The following is a 15,347-nucleotide window of genomic DNA, read 5'->3' on the forward strand; positions in this document are numbered from 1 at the left end:
CGTGACCGATCTGGGGTTGCGGCGCTCATCTCACGTTATTGGCCGAGGGAGCCTCCAGCCCACGTACAGCTTCCAGGTCATGTGGCCAGCATAACAAAGCCGCTTCTGGAGAATCAGAGCAGCACACGGAAATGCCCTTTACCTTCCCGCTGTAGTGGTTCCTATTTATCTACTTGCACTTTGACATGCTTTCAAACTGCTAGGTTGGCAGGAGCTGGGACCGAGCAACGGGAGCTCACCCCGTCACATGGATTTGAACCACCAACCTTCTGATCGGCAAGCCCTAGGCTCAGTGGTTTAACCCACAGCGCCACCCACGTCCCATAGTCACTTACGGACCCATTGTTAACAACTGTGTTTTACTTGGCTACGAGTGATCTCCAAAGAAGAAGAAGATGATTAGTCAGTTGCTGGCAGAGAGCCTGCAATGTGGTTTTAGTTGCTCCTGCTGTTTAAAAGTGGTTTTAGTTGCTCCTGCTGTTTTTTTTTTTTTTTTTTTTGGTCTCCCACCCTGGGATCCGTTCAGATGAAGGGTGCGCTATAAAATGCCTCAATAAGCATAGCAAATATCAGAATAAAATCCATTAGTGCAATGACTACCTTCAGGAAGAACTTTTCATTGGACAGCTATACACCACATAGACGCCGAAAGTGTTTCTCTGCTTTAGTTCAAATTTATTTAATTTTTTGAGTTGGTGGGCACCAGTTGCAGCTTGGAATGCTGAGCTGAGACATTACTGGCTGGCATCGTGAACAGTGTCTTCCCTACCGAGCCTGTTTTGTAATAGGGTGGGATAATGGGCTCTTGAAAGAACAGCTGATCTTCTTCTGCTTCTTGAATCAGAGCACAAAGGATACACTTTTGACCACTCCTTTGCACTTACCGGTACTTCAGTTCTGTAAAGTAAAATGGGGAGGTCTTGAATAATAGCGTTTGTGTTTCAAGGTAGTATCTGTATTGCTGTGATGGTGGCCTAGGGATGTAGGAAGGCAGCTTTTCACACTTTATTCATCACACGCGCCGCCGTTTCCGCTTCTCTGCAGTTCATCCTGGATGGAAGAACTTTTTAAACTATAACTGTTTTTCCATTGTTATTGGTTTTAGAATATTCTAGCTGCTTTAGAATGTGTTTGCATGCTTCTTGTTTTTAAATCGTGTATCTGTCTGTTGCCCTGGGCTCTTTAGGGAGGGCGGGAGGGCGGACGGGCTATAAATTCAATAAAATAATGAAAAACCAATACTCTCATGGGCATAGCTAAGGGGGGCAGGGAGGGGCAGCTTCCCCCTCATCCAAAAAATCAATAAAAATACATAGCAAATTGAGGTTCTGCCCCCCCCCCCAACAAAAGGCCTGCCCCCAACAAAAATCCTGGCTACGTCTATGAATACTATGAATACTCTTCTACTGAAAGCTACATTATGTGCCTTGCTGTCTGGTACAGTGAAATTATGTATCCTACATAATTTACATATTATCTAAATTGTGTAAGTTACGTTGTCATTGTGCTATTCCACTCCATTCGTTTCAATGCAAAGGAAACAACGCAAATGGGAGGAAAAAATAATAATGAGTTGCATATTGCAGGAGGACTAAAAGCAACAATAACAGTGAATACTAATCTTATTCCCCAGAATGATTTCCATTTCAGACATGGCATGGAGAAGAAAAAATCTGCAATTCCAACTTCCACTTCTTTTTCGTTGGGGTCTTTCAGAAAACCCTCTTGCTGCTTCTCCATTTCCAGTTTCCCTAGTGGGAGAGAGACCCGTTTCCAGCTCTGTGGAAGATGCGTTAAGAAGCAGGGGTGGATGAACTTTCCCCGTGAGAAATCGTAGTTGCCTTACTGTTTACGGAAACCCACAGTATCCTCTTGGCCGAAGATTTGCCATTTCCCCAACAACCCCGAACTATATTTGAGTTTCGTGCATGTACATTAAAAAGCGCAACTTCAGAGCATGCCATTGATATTCTGCCACTGTGTCACATGTCACAGTGTCATGCATCACTGAGCTCCTTTCTTTGACTGGATGGCTTCACATTTGTTTGTTGTTGTTTAGTCATTTAGTCGTGTCCGACTCTTCGTGACCCCATGGACCAGAGCATGCCAGGCACTCCTGTCTTCCACTGACTCCCGCAGTTTGGTCAAACTCATCTTCGTAGCTTCGAGAACACTGTCCAACCATCTCGTCCTGTGTCGTCCCCTTCTCCTTGTGCCCTCCATCTTTCCCAACATCAGGGTCTTTTCCAGGGAGTCTTCTCTTCTCATGAGGTGGCCAAAGTATTGGAGCCTCAGCTTCAGGATGTGTCCTTCCAGTGAGCACTCAGGGCTGAATTCCTTCAGAATGGATAGGTTTGATCTTCTTGCAGTCCCTCTCAAGAGTCTCCTCCAGCACCATAATTCAAAAGCATCAATATTTCGGCGATCAGCCTTCTTTATGGTCCAGCTTTCACTTCCATACATCACTACTGGGAAAACCATAGCTTTAACTATATGGACCTTTGTCGGCAAGGCGATGTCTCTGCTTTTTAAGATGCTGTCTAGGTTTGTTATTGCTTTTCTCCCAAGAAGCAGGCATCTTTTAATTTCGTGACTGCTGTCACCATCTGCAGTGATCAAGGAGCCCAAGAAAGTAAAACCTCTCACTGCCTCTGTTTCTTCCCCTTCTATTTGCCAGGAGGTGATGGAACCAGTGGCCACGATCTTGGTTTTTTTTTTTTATGTTGAGCTTCAGACCATATTTTGCACTCTCTTCTTTCACCCTCATTCAAAGGTTCTTTAATTCCTCACATTTACCTTTGTTTATATCCTGCAATCATTTTATTTTATTTTAACTGTGATGGAAAGGAGCCAAAGGGAACAGCTGAGACTGTTGGCAGCAGCAACAGGCAGTGCAAGAAAAGAAGCACTTGTGCAGTTAAGTGTTGCAGATAGGGACGTTCAGCAAGGAAAGAGTTACAGAAATCAGCATCTGAGTATATGCAGATATGTCAGTGGCTTCCACAGCTCCGCACATGCCCACAAATGAAGATACTGTATAATCAATCTTGCTTTGAATTAGGAGACTATGGCAGTTCATTACAGAGGGATCAATGCTTGGTACACATCCAGTTGTTTTTTAACCAAGCAAATGTGACCTTTTGAACTGATCACTTATGACTTTCAGTAGCATCACTAGTGTCCAGCAGCATTCAGGGCACAATGTTGAGGCTTAAATTCACTGGTGGCTGAAATTCACAAGTGGCAAAGTTTCACACATGCATTTACGTTGCTTCATTTCTCTACATCTTTAGGTAGAAAGGCAAAGGACCTCTGGGCGGTTGAGTCCAGTGAAAGGAGACTATGGGGTTGCGGCGCTCATCTCGCTTTCAGGCCAAGGGAGCTGGCGTTTGTCCACAGACAGCTTTCCGGGTCATGTGGCCAGCAAGACTAAACCACTTCTGGTGCAACAGGACACTGTGATAGAAACCAGAGCGCACTGAAACACTCTTTACCTTCCCACTGCAGCAGTACCTATTTATCTACTTGCACTGGTGTGCTTTTGAACTGCTAGGTTGGCAGGAGCTGGGGCAGAGCAACGGGAGCTCACCCCGTCGCGGGGATTCGAACCGTTGACCTGATCAGCAAGCCCAAGTGGCTTGTATACCACAGTGTCCTAATCTACATCTGAGTACAACTTGACAAATGATGGGGCTGAAGGTGCATGAATTGATTTGAGCGAACAGCGATCATGTCTGATGTGGTTTAAAGAGACTGTGAGGCTTTTCGTGATAACCCAGACAATCATCTTGAGGTCTGAAACAGTCATGAGCAAGTAACCAAGGGGAGAATAAGGCCTTTGTTTTGAAACAGACCGTGTTGTCCACCCCTGGTTAAATATTATATTGAACTTAGTTTGACTTTTAAAGCTTAGCAGCATCCTGGGGTGGCGTGGGGGATTTCCGCTTCTACTTTGAATTAATATCTGAATTCTGAAAACAAGTGATGGTGCATTTCTTTGCTCTCCAGAGATTAATTTTTTAAACAAACAAGGCCAGTCTAAAGGAGTTAGGGAAAATACATACAGCTGGTGTAATAATAAATACTTGGCAGGAGGATACTGCTTGCAATTACATCAGGGAGCATTGTTCCAATTTAACAGAGAAAACCCTGGAGCTGGAAGTGGCTTTCGAAATTGCTGCCCTAAAGCTCCATATACTCTCTAGAAATGCCCATGTCTTAGGAACATATGAAGCTGTCTTATACCAATTTAGTCCACTCGTCCATCTAGCTCAATATTGCCAACACTGACTGGCAGTGGCACTCCAATGTGGTTTAAGCTATTGAATTTCTTCCTCACAGAAGTGAATCCAGCACCCTCCTTGTATAGTTTTCATCAAATGTAGTGTGTGTGTGTGTGTGTGTGTGTGTGTGTGTGTGTGTGTGTGTAAACTGGCCATGTTCGTTGTTAGTATCCACATTTCACCAAAACCGCTTGACCGACTTTGATCATATGTGGTAGAATTGTAAGGTAGTACAGTGGTACCTCTCGTTATGAACTTAATTCATTCCGGAGGTCCGTTCCTAACCTGAAACTGTTCTTAACGAGAGGCGTGCTTTCACTAATGGGGCCTCTTGCTGCTGCTGCGCTGCCAGCACACGATTTCTGTTCTCATCCTGGGGCAAAGCTCTCAACTCGAGGTAACTCTTCCGGGTTAGCAGAGTTTGTAACCTGAAGCGCTTGTAACCTGAGGCATTTGTAACTCAATATACCACTGTAAAAGGATTTTGGGAAATGATATATAATGAGTTGAAAGAACACACGCTTGAAATAACCTTTGCTAAAATAAACCTGAAGCCTTCCTTTTAGGAATTCTAGGTGCCAAAATCCCAAGGGAGCAGAAGAGACTATTTATGTATGCGACCACGGCTGCCCGGATGCTATTAGCCCAGAGATGGAAAGAAGATAAAGTCCCTTCAGGGGCATTCATTCATACCCAAAATCAAAATAATCAAAATACATTTCAGCTATATTCTTAACTTCCTTTGTATAATCATTTCATTTAAAACTAAGATTCCCTCCCCCCTGAATGCCTGAATGTATGGTTTTGTCTGTCGCTTGTTTTCTTTATGATTATGATTATTATTATTTACACTATATTATGTTACATTATTATTATTTATGATTTTGTATGTTATTATTTCTATAATATTGTTTCTTTTTGTATGTTATTATTTCTATATTATTGTTTCTTTAGTGTGTTTTTGAATGTATTTTAATTTGAATTCTAATAAAGTTTATTTTTAACTAAGAAAGAAAGAAAGAAAGAAAGAAAGAAAAGAAAGTCCCTACCAGAGAAGAAAGGCAGATCAAGTGGATGGATTATGCCGAAATGCCTAAAATGACTGGAAGAATCAGAAATCAGGAAGACCAAAATTTTAATAAGGAATGGGGAAAATTTGTAACTTATCTTAAAGACCATTGTAAACAGTTAAAATTGTTAGTAGGATTGGAATATCACTTGTAGTTTAAGGTTGATTCTGCACATCAATGGTAAAAGGTAAAGGGTTTGGATTATCATAAAAAGATGTGGGAAGAAAAGATGGAAGTCCAGGAGATTCCTTGGAATCTTGTTTTAACGATTTATGTTTGATATACGTATATCTGCAAAATTTCAGTTTGGAAAACCAAATAAATAAATTTATATAAAAAAAGAAATCCGGTCACCAGAGCCTCTCCCCAGCAAAAGCAAACTTTTAGAATTTCTGGTTTATAGTCTCTCCCAGCTTTGGAGGCAGCAATGCACCTCTTTGCCAAGGGTGCAAGGGAACCTAGGTACAACACCTCTACACTGTAGGCAACATTAAGCTAGTTGGACCAACAGTCTGACTCAAACTAAGGCAGCTTCCTTTGTTCCAAAATTTAGAGAAGGGAAATCTGATTACAGACCTCCACTGTCTCGTCTAGTTTTGCCCCAAGATAACACAGAGAGGAACATGTCAAATGGTCATATTTTTATGCTGAGTTACACGATCTCATCCTGGGTTTGCTATTTCTCTCTCTGTTGTGCGCGTTCTAGTGTGATGAATTAGTTGTATGAAAGTTCTCCCGGCATGTCGGGATTGAAACACAACGAAGGGTGAATCACAATCTAATTCAGAAGCTTTCCCAGGGCAAGGGGTTTTCAGATTTTAACCCTTGCCTGTATTTGCGAGAGTGGTTCTGTACGTTAAATTCCCTCCCGAGAAATAAGGCAGTTCAAGGCCACTTTGGGGCTTTCAGATAATGAAGGGGGGGGGGAATGCATCTTGTTTCCTGAGTTGCAGCATTCAGAGATCAGGCACAGTCTGTTTCATTGCTAACTAAACTTACAGCATTATAAGAAAAACATTGGTTGTACAAATTGAATAGACATTGATCGATGACTGTACTGACAGCACAGTCGTGTATGTGCATGTCTGCTCAGAAGAAAGCTTCACAGAGTTCAATGTGATTTACTCCCAAGTAAGCACACATAGGCTTAAAGGCTAAAATGCACTAATGCCTCTCCAGCTAAGGCTACAAACCTATGGAAAGTTTACATGGGAGTAAGTCCCATGAACTCAGTGGGACTTACTTCTCCGGGCATGTCCAGCAATTCTCATTGCTCTCTAAATCAGGGATGTGGACTGTGTGGCTCTTTAGGTGTTGTGGGACTACAACTGCCATCATCCCTGATCACTGACTAAGTGGACTGGAACTGATGGGACAAGTACATCTGCAGAGCCAGAGGTTCCCATCCTTGCTCTAAATCAGTGTTTCCCAACCTTGGGTCTCCAGCTGTTTTTGGACTACAATTCCCATCATCCCTGACCAATGGTCTCGCGAGCAAGGGATGATGGGAATTGTAGTCCAAAAACAGCCAGACCCAAGGTTGGGAAACACTGCTCTAAATGGTTGCCTTTACAAAGTTGTCCATAAAAGGTATTATAATACTTGACTGCTCCCTCTCTTGAGGACCAGCCAAGTCCTTTTTGGTACATATTGCTTTAAAGAACAAGTAGTCAATGTGTTGTAGTTTTACTACAACTTCCATCAGCTCCGGCCAGAATGGTCAGGGACATTGGGAGCCGCAGTCCAGCATCATTTAGAGCAGGGTTTCCCAAACTTGGGTCTCCAGCTGCTTTTGGACTACAATTCCCATCATCCCTGACCACTGGTCCTGCTAGCTTGGGATGACGGGAGTTGTAGTCAAAAAAACAGCTAGAGACCCAAGTTTGGGAAACACTTATCTAAAGGACACCACATTGGCTGCCCTGCTTTAAAGTTGCAAGTAGATGCAGAGTAACTCCCCTGATGATTTATGATTAAACTGCTTTTCCTGGGGTTTACAATAGCGTTGGGTTTTTACTAAGGCTGGAATCCGATGAACACTTACATGAATCAGAAAGCCTTGTTTCCAAGTAGAATATGCTTTAGAGTTGTGCCGAGCCAAGGAAATGGAGAGCCCAAGTATAACTCATGGGATAATTTCTTTTCCTCAAGCGCTAAGTCTGTCTTTTTGTTGCGGTGTACATGCACAACAAACCTGCAGAGGTCTACTTAGAAGTAAGTCCCACTGGAAGTAAGAAGTAAGTTCAATGGACTTACTTATAACTGGAAGTAAGAAGTAAGTTCAATGGACTTAGGAAACACAAAGAGGCTGTCAGTCTTCAATTTCCATACCCGATACATACCTCACAACAACAACAACACCCAGCTATGTGAAACCCACCTGGGAGGGTGGCGGTCCTTATCTAGCAAAATAAACAGCTTCAAATAGACGGAATCTCACCAGCTACTCACCAAGCAGCTCACAATGCCAAACGCTTCCTCAGAGGGAGAACTCCTGAGCGAGTTTTGCAGCCTGCTCCTTCCCCTTCCCGCTTCAGAAGGTAAGGCCTTGGGGGCAGAGAGAGGGGAAGCAGAGAGAGAGAGAGAGAGAGAGAAGGGGAGAAATGTAATCTGATCTTGCTGCTGGAGCTGTTAGCACAGCTGCAACAGCCTGATGTGACTGCTCTGCTCTGAGGGTGCCCCTCTTGACTCCCGAGAGGCGTTGGGATTCCAGAAGATCAGCTGCAAATTGCAATGAAGCAATAGCAGAGCTTCCTGTTCAGAGCCCAGTGACCCCGGCTTGCATTTAGGACAACCCTCCCCCGCAAATACGCTATCTCTACAAGGCGCTTCCCAACGCATGGGAAACAGACTGAACGCAGACTGTCTGACTGAGTTCAGGCTCCGTTCACAGATGCCCTCTTCGGTTCCCCAAAGAGTTAATGGCTCTCCGACCCCACATGGAATACGGTGTCTGCAGACATGCTCAGACTTGGGCTGCTCGTCGCTCGCTACCAGATTCCCTGAATTCCAGCTGCCCCTGTTTACCAGAGACAGTTTGTGTTTGCTTGAAGTTTTAAGTGGCAAAAACAGGGTTTCTGTTTGGGGCTTTCGGGAGGATGCTTTGGGGGGCGTCTTTGAAAACAAAGGCAAAGCACGCACACACACACCCAGCTGGAGTTATTCTGGTTCCAGCCCTTTGCTCCTTATGTGGATTTCCTTAAGATAAATGATGTAACTTGGGGCACCCAGCTGCATAAACCTGCAGTCAAGGGCGTAGCCAGGATCAAAACTAGGGGGGGGGGGCAAGCCATGATCATTCAGGGGCGGGGCCACAAAGTGGGAACGTGGGCGGGGCTACAGGGCCAGCTGGCCTGACGACATCGTGGTGGCGGCAGCGGCGGCAGCGGCCACCTTGTGCTTCTGGGGCTGGCAACAGCGGCGGCTACCCTGCTTGGCTGGAGAGGACGGGAGGGTCGGGCAGGCAAGAGGGGGTGACAGGGTGGGCGAGGACAAGGCAAGGCACGGCCGCAGTCACGACGGCTCCGAGGCGTTGCTGCATATCAGCATAATATTTCAACCATGTTGTGGGTTCAAGCCCCACCTTAGGAAAAAATTCCTGCATTGCAGGGGGTTGGACTAGATGACCCTTGTGGTCCCTTCCGACTACAATTCTATGATTCTATTGATATATTGCCATAGCATATGCATCATTCTGCTTTCTTGAATTGTCCTACTCCTAGGCATAGCAGCCAACTCCTAGAGGCCTAGGTGCCCCCCCCAAATACTAGTAAATACCGTATGTGAAAGAGTCATCCCCCCCATGTTGATGGGCTTTCTATGTGGGGCTTATCTGCCCCCCCCATATTTTATTAAGAATGGAAGAGGGAGGGAAGGAAGGAAGAAATAGAGAGAGGGATAACTCATATTTGTGGGTGCCTCTGGGTGACGCTGTGATGCTGGAACTCTGCAGCAAGAGGACGGGAGGGTCGGGCAGGCGAGAGGGGGTGGCAGGGCGGGTGAGGGCGAGGGAAGGCACGGCCGCAGTCACGACAGCTCCGAGGCGTTGCTGCATATCAGCATAATATTTCAGCCATGTTGTGGGTTCAAGCCCCACCTTGGGGGAAAAATCCTGCATTGCAGGGGGTTGGACTAGATGACCCTTGTGGTCCCTTCCGACTACAATTCTATGATTCCATTGATATATTACCATAGCATATGCATCATTCTGCTTTCTTGAATTGTCCTACTCCTAGGCATAGCAGCCAAATCCTAGAGGCCTAGGTGCCTCTCCCCCCCCCCAATTACTGGTAAATACCGTATTTGAAAGAGTCACCCCCCCCCATTTTGATGGGCTTTCTATGTGGGGCTTATCTGCCCCCCCCCAGTATTTTATTAAGGATGGAAGAGGGAGGGAAGGAAGGAATAATAGAGAGAGGGATACCTCATATTTGTGGGTGCCTCTGGGTGATGCTGTGAAGCTGGAACTCTGCAGCAAGAGGATGGTAGGGTCGGGCAGGGGAGAGGGGGTGGCAGGGCAGGCGAGGGCGAGGCAAGACAGGGCCGCAGTCTCGATGGCTCCGAGGCGTTGCTGCATATCAGCATAATATTTCAACCATGTTGTGGGTTCAAGCCCCACATTGGGGAAAAATTCCTGCATTGCAGGGGGTTGGACTAGATGACCCTTGTGGTCCCTTCCGACTACAATTCCATGATTCTATTGATATATTACCATAGCATATGCATGATTCTGCTTTCTTGAATTGTCCTAGGCATAGCAGCCAACTCCTAGAGGCCTAGGTGCCTCCCCCCCCAAAAGAAATTACTGGTAAATGCTGTATTTTAAAGAGTCCTCCCCCCCCATGTTGATGGGCTTTCTATGTGGGGCTTATCTGCCCCCCCCAGTATTTTATTGAGGATGGAAGAGGGAGGAAAGGAAGGAAGAAATAGAGAGAGGGATAACTCACATTTGTGGGTGCCTCTGGGTGACGCTGTGATGCTAGAACTCTGCAGCAAGAGGAAGATACCGGTACACCTGTACAGGAGCCTTGTAAGCAGCTTTCTCTCTGCTTGATTTACAGCAGGCACGTCCAACAGGTAGATTGTGATCTACCAGTAGATCACTGGATGTCTGTGGTAGATCACTGCTAGATCACTGGCACCCCTAAAAAAAGCTCACCCAAATTTTTCCTCCTCCCTAAAAAAAGCTGAACTATGACCTGAAGCCCTAAACAAAAATGGGCCTCCCTCCCTCCTAAAAGAAGCTCAACAAGTTTGACCTAACCCCCCCCAAAACAGGGCTTCCCTTCCTTAAAAAAACTCAACAGCTTTGACCTGAACCCCCCAAAAGGGGGTAGATCACTCCCAGTTTTTAACTCTGTGAGTAGATCAGAGTCTCTTGGGAGGTGGCCACCCCTGATTTACAGTATACAGATGCAGGAGGAGGGGCAGACTGGAACACCAATGCTTTTTATAAACATCACTGTGTCTATCAAAGCTACAGCCCTTCTTATTCACTTCCTTTTAGCCTTGCAGGGCCACCTTAGTCAAATTGAATCCTCTGCACCCTCATTAAATCGCCAATAGAACTGTTAATGCGACCCCTGAATGCCCATTAACAACTCCCACTGAATAACAATAGGGTGAATAGGGTGGACCTTGCCTGAAGGGATATTCTGCTCCATTGTCTTAACTGCTTAAGTACTGGTAGCCACTTTGCTTTATTTATTTGATGTGTTTTTGTTACAGCTGTGTTCCCGCCCCCAGCAAGTGGAGAGCTGCTCTTGCTAAAGCAAAGCCCTTTCCACTTCAGTTTTTGGAGGGGCAAAGTATTGGTTATGGTCTGTAAAATACAATATTTTTTTGCTTCTAGGGGGGGGCAGCTGCCCCCTCCTGCCCCCCCTGTCTACACCCATGCCTGCAGTGCCACTGAAGCACTGGACAGCAAACAGAGGGGACACAGCAGGGCCATGATGTTCTAGTCTAGAACCAAACTGGCAAGTCGAAAAGTCGCAAGTCAGAGAGCAAACTAGACAGCAATAACTAGCTCAAGAAGAGACACAAGTACAAAAGGAGAGGAGGCTGGGGGTTTTTTTGGGGGGGGGGAGGCTGGGGGAAACCCTCTCAAAGAGGAAATGAACAGCTACTTCCAGCTCTACGATGAGAATCCTGCTTATTCAGTTTTATCCTAAGAAAAACATGTTGTTGCTACTAAGTCAGCATTTGTGTAGTACTCTATTACTAAATGCACTGCATAAAAGGAACGTTTAGCACTCGGGGTTTTGCGGTTAATTACGAAAAGAGGTGCTCAGGGAAGTAATTAACCCCAATAGGATCTGAAGTCTTTTCTTTATTGTAGATTGTTTTATGTTTGTTTGTTTCATCTTTTGTTCAGGGCAGGGGAGAGAAAGAGAGAGGGAGAGAGAGAAGCCAGCCACTCCTTTAACTTACACTTGTGTGCATCCCCTCCTCTATCCCATATATTCTGATTAATAAATATATATATATTGACACATTCCTATGGCAACAGTAATATCCTGTACTAATGCACATGGTGGCTGGCCTACACGTCCTGCCTCCACCTTGCAGAAATGTATTCCTGCGGTGACGTTCCTGCCGCAGCCTGCAAGCACTGCTAAAAATCCCCCCCCCCATTTTCCTCGTCAAGAGGTCTCAAGGTGTCTGATGTGGCATTTGTGCTAAATGTGGATTTTCCTAAGATATGTAGCACCACTTTTAGTGAAATCCTCAGCATGTCTACTTAGACATAAGTCCTCCTGAGCGCTATGGGACCTACTACTAGGTATATATAGGGTTGTAGTGCAAATGAGTCTCCTTATTACAGAACTAGGGGACACAGGTGGTGCTATGGTCTAAACCACTGAGCCCCTTGGGCTTGCTGATCAGAAGGTCGGTGGTTCGAATCTGCGCAACGGGGTGAGCTCCTGTGGCTCTGTCCCAGCTCCTACCTACCTAGCAGTTTGAAAGCACACCAGTGTGAGTCGATAAACAGGTACTGCTGTGGCAGGAAGGTAAACAGTGTTTCCGTGCGCTCTGCTTTCCATCACGGTGTCCCATTGCGCCAGAAGCAGTTTAGGCCATATGAAACTGGAAAGCTGTCTGTGGACAAACACCGGCTCCCTTGGCCTGAAAGCGAGATGAGTGCCGCAACCCCATAGTCGCCTTTGACTGGACTTAACCGTCCAGGGGTCCTTTACCTTTTACCTTTACCTTTATTACAGGTAGCTGGGATGCACAAGTCAGCCAGGCACTGTCTAATTTTTGCCCCACAGGTAAAATGATGGAAAGCATCCACATCCACACACTGGAATCTGAGATGCATAGAAGAACAAGCCTCACCTAGAACAGGTTGTGTTCTAGTGTTTTTAGAACTCTTTGTGGAATGGCAGCATATGAGCTAGCAGATGCTGAATTGCATTTTGCAAAAGGTTCTTTGACACTGCTATTTTTTCTAGAAAAAGAGGTGCCAGAACTCACCTCCCTTGTTCTCTTAGAATGGCAATGGTGCCAACCTGAGAGGTGCCAGAAGTGAGTTCCTGAAAGTTCCGGCTGGGAAAAAAAAAGCAGCCCTGGTCTTTGATAAATTTCCCATAAAAGGCTCCTTAGCAAACTCTGCAAATGTGGGGTGATGACCATGTATTACTGCCGCCACATGAAAACAGTAAGTAGCTACCATATGATGGCTTTGAAGTCCCATTTTTCTTGCTTTATGGTGTCCTCCCTCAAAGAGGGCACATGTTGCAGTGGCAACCAAACCCTGTGTTGTGGGTGGGTACGATTGGATAGCCACAACACCCTATTGGTAGGTCCCTTGATGCTGGGTTAATCAGGCCAATGGGACGCTAGCCAAACTGATCAAGGGACCTATATATGCCCATGCACGTGACTCAGAGCTTCCTCTTTTGGTCAGTGCATCGGAACACCCGCCCACCTCTCCCTACTTTTAGGGCTTGCGCGCTTGACCTTGCTATGCCGTAATGTGTCGCCTGTCGTTGGGACAGGGGCACGGCAGGAATTTCCCCCACTTGGCTGATGGGCTGGTGCCACTTGGGTTTCGCCTGCCGCGTAGCAAATCGTCACAACTTGTAAGGCTGCGGATAGGCTCTGGTTCAGGGGATAGGGATGGGGGAACGCTCTCGCCATCCCTATGTGAAGGGTATTCCATTAAAGGAATCCAGGGACTCAATGGTTTGGTCAACCTGCGAGGGGTTGTGCCCGTGCCTGAGTCCAGGGTGGTGGACATGGCATGTCCACGGCTTTTGTCATTCCAGGTGTTCACCCTAGGGTGACCTATGCTGGTGCTATCTGCAATGGTAGCCTGTGCTCCCAGGACACACTCCAGCCAGGCCCCCGTCTGCTTTCTGTCCCCGTTGCCGGAGGATGAAGCTCCGCCACTGCCTTTATCAGAAGATAGATGGGGGAGTGTGATCCTGGCTGATCCTCCTCAACCTCTCGATGGCTTTCAGTACCATTGGCCACAGCATCTTTCTGGGTTGGGCCTATGGTCTGGAAACTAGGAGTACCATGTTACGGTTGGCTCTGCAGGGCCAAGACCCCAAACTACCAGGTGTTTTGCCATTGTGCCACATCCCTTCTTCTCTGCAAGAAGGATGTCTGCCACTTCCTATGGCCTCTCAGCCTCTCTCTAGTGGAGCATAGGAGAGCTTCTTAGATGGCCCTGTATGCTGGGGGTGCATGAGAAACACAGCCACTCCTTCACTTTAAAAAGGGCAGTGCACATGTGTGACCTTTTGACCTGTGCATTAGCTTTGTTAACAAATGCTTCTAAGATGCGGTCCTTCCTTTGAAAAGAAACATAATCTTGAATTGTATCCAACAGCAAGCCATTGAATCTCGTGCAACCCTGCCGAGATCTGAAAGGGTACCTTTGCCCTTCATGTTCACGCAAAGGAATTTCATCCAATACTTTTCTTTCATCTGAGAGGAACCCACGACTGTTGGAGATCAGTATATATATCATCAAAATAAACATTTTACTCTCTGTGTATGTTTGTGTGGAAGATCCAGATGCCTGGCTGAAATGACGAGAGCCTGAAAATATCTCAAGGTCACAGGGTCTTTCTGCTTGTTCAGGTTTTGTGCATTTAAAATTTATTTCTTTCATTCCACAGCTGAATGCACATAATTCTGCCACCTTTCTTGGGTGGGTGGGTGGGAAAGGGTGTTTGCAAGGCACTCATGGAAGAATTCCTTGTGCAAATGTTCTTGAATAAAATAACTTGGGTTGTATACAATGTTAGTCCTACACAGAATAAAGCCATTGAAATGGATAGATAGAACTAATCTAGAGCCCCTAATTTCAGTGGGTCTACTCTGAGGAGGCCTTAGTTGGTCATAACTCCTAACCTTGCTCATTCATGCTGTGCGTAATTTTGTACTTCTAGTGCTGATAAATGGGACTGAAGAGGAAAGTACTATTACTGAAAACGTGACCTTTCCTTTGACATTTGTTCACAGCGCTAACCAAAAACTACAGCTTCAAATAAAACGTGTGGGTTTTTTTGTTTTTAATTTATAAATTTATAAACTGCCTTATACCGGGGAAGTCACAGAACAAAATGTGTTGTAAAGTGCAATATACAAATGTGGCACTAGATGGCGACAGTGAGCTATGCAAAATTCAATGTATTTTTCAAAACTTTTTTTTCTTTAAAGCATTTTCATGGCGGTTCTTATATGTTTGTAGATTCCACCCTAGTAAGGAGTAACTGCATTCGCTCACATTTAGGCCTTGCTATCCTTGCATCACACTTCTCTCCCCCCCTTCCATTGTCTTCCCTTTTATCAACTGCAGACTGTAGGCTGCTTGGGGCCAGAGCCCTCTCTACAGTTTGCTTATGTAGAAGCACAAGGAGGAATCCAGCGTCGCCGTTCCTCCTCTGAGGGACAGCTGTTGATTCAGCAAGATTCAGCTGTTGATTCAGCCTCTGCTACTGTAAGGGAGAGGAAGGATATTCTCACCACTCCACGCTTC

General features: G+C 45.7%; 1 protein-coding gene across 1 annotated transcript in view; it reads right to left on the minus strand.

The window, feature by feature from the left end:
* The window catches only part of TFPI (tissue factor pathway inhibitor), a 72,386-nt gene that overhangs the window by 37,360 nt on the left and 19,679 nt on the right, over positions 1 to 15,347 (minus strand). The window contains exon 2 of the mRNA XM_035113228.2: positions 7,805 to 7,831. Coding sequence (XP_034969119.1) covers positions 7,805 to 7,831 — 27 coding nt within the window. The remainder of the gene's footprint in view (positions 1 to 7,804; positions 7,832 to 15,347) is intronic.

Source organism: Zootoca vivipara, chromosome 1, assembly GCF_963506605.1.
Source record: "Zootoca vivipara chromosome 1, rZooViv1.1, whole genome shotgun sequence".
NCBI lineage: Eukaryota > Metazoa > Chordata > Lepidosauria > Squamata > Lacertidae > Zootoca > Zootoca vivipara.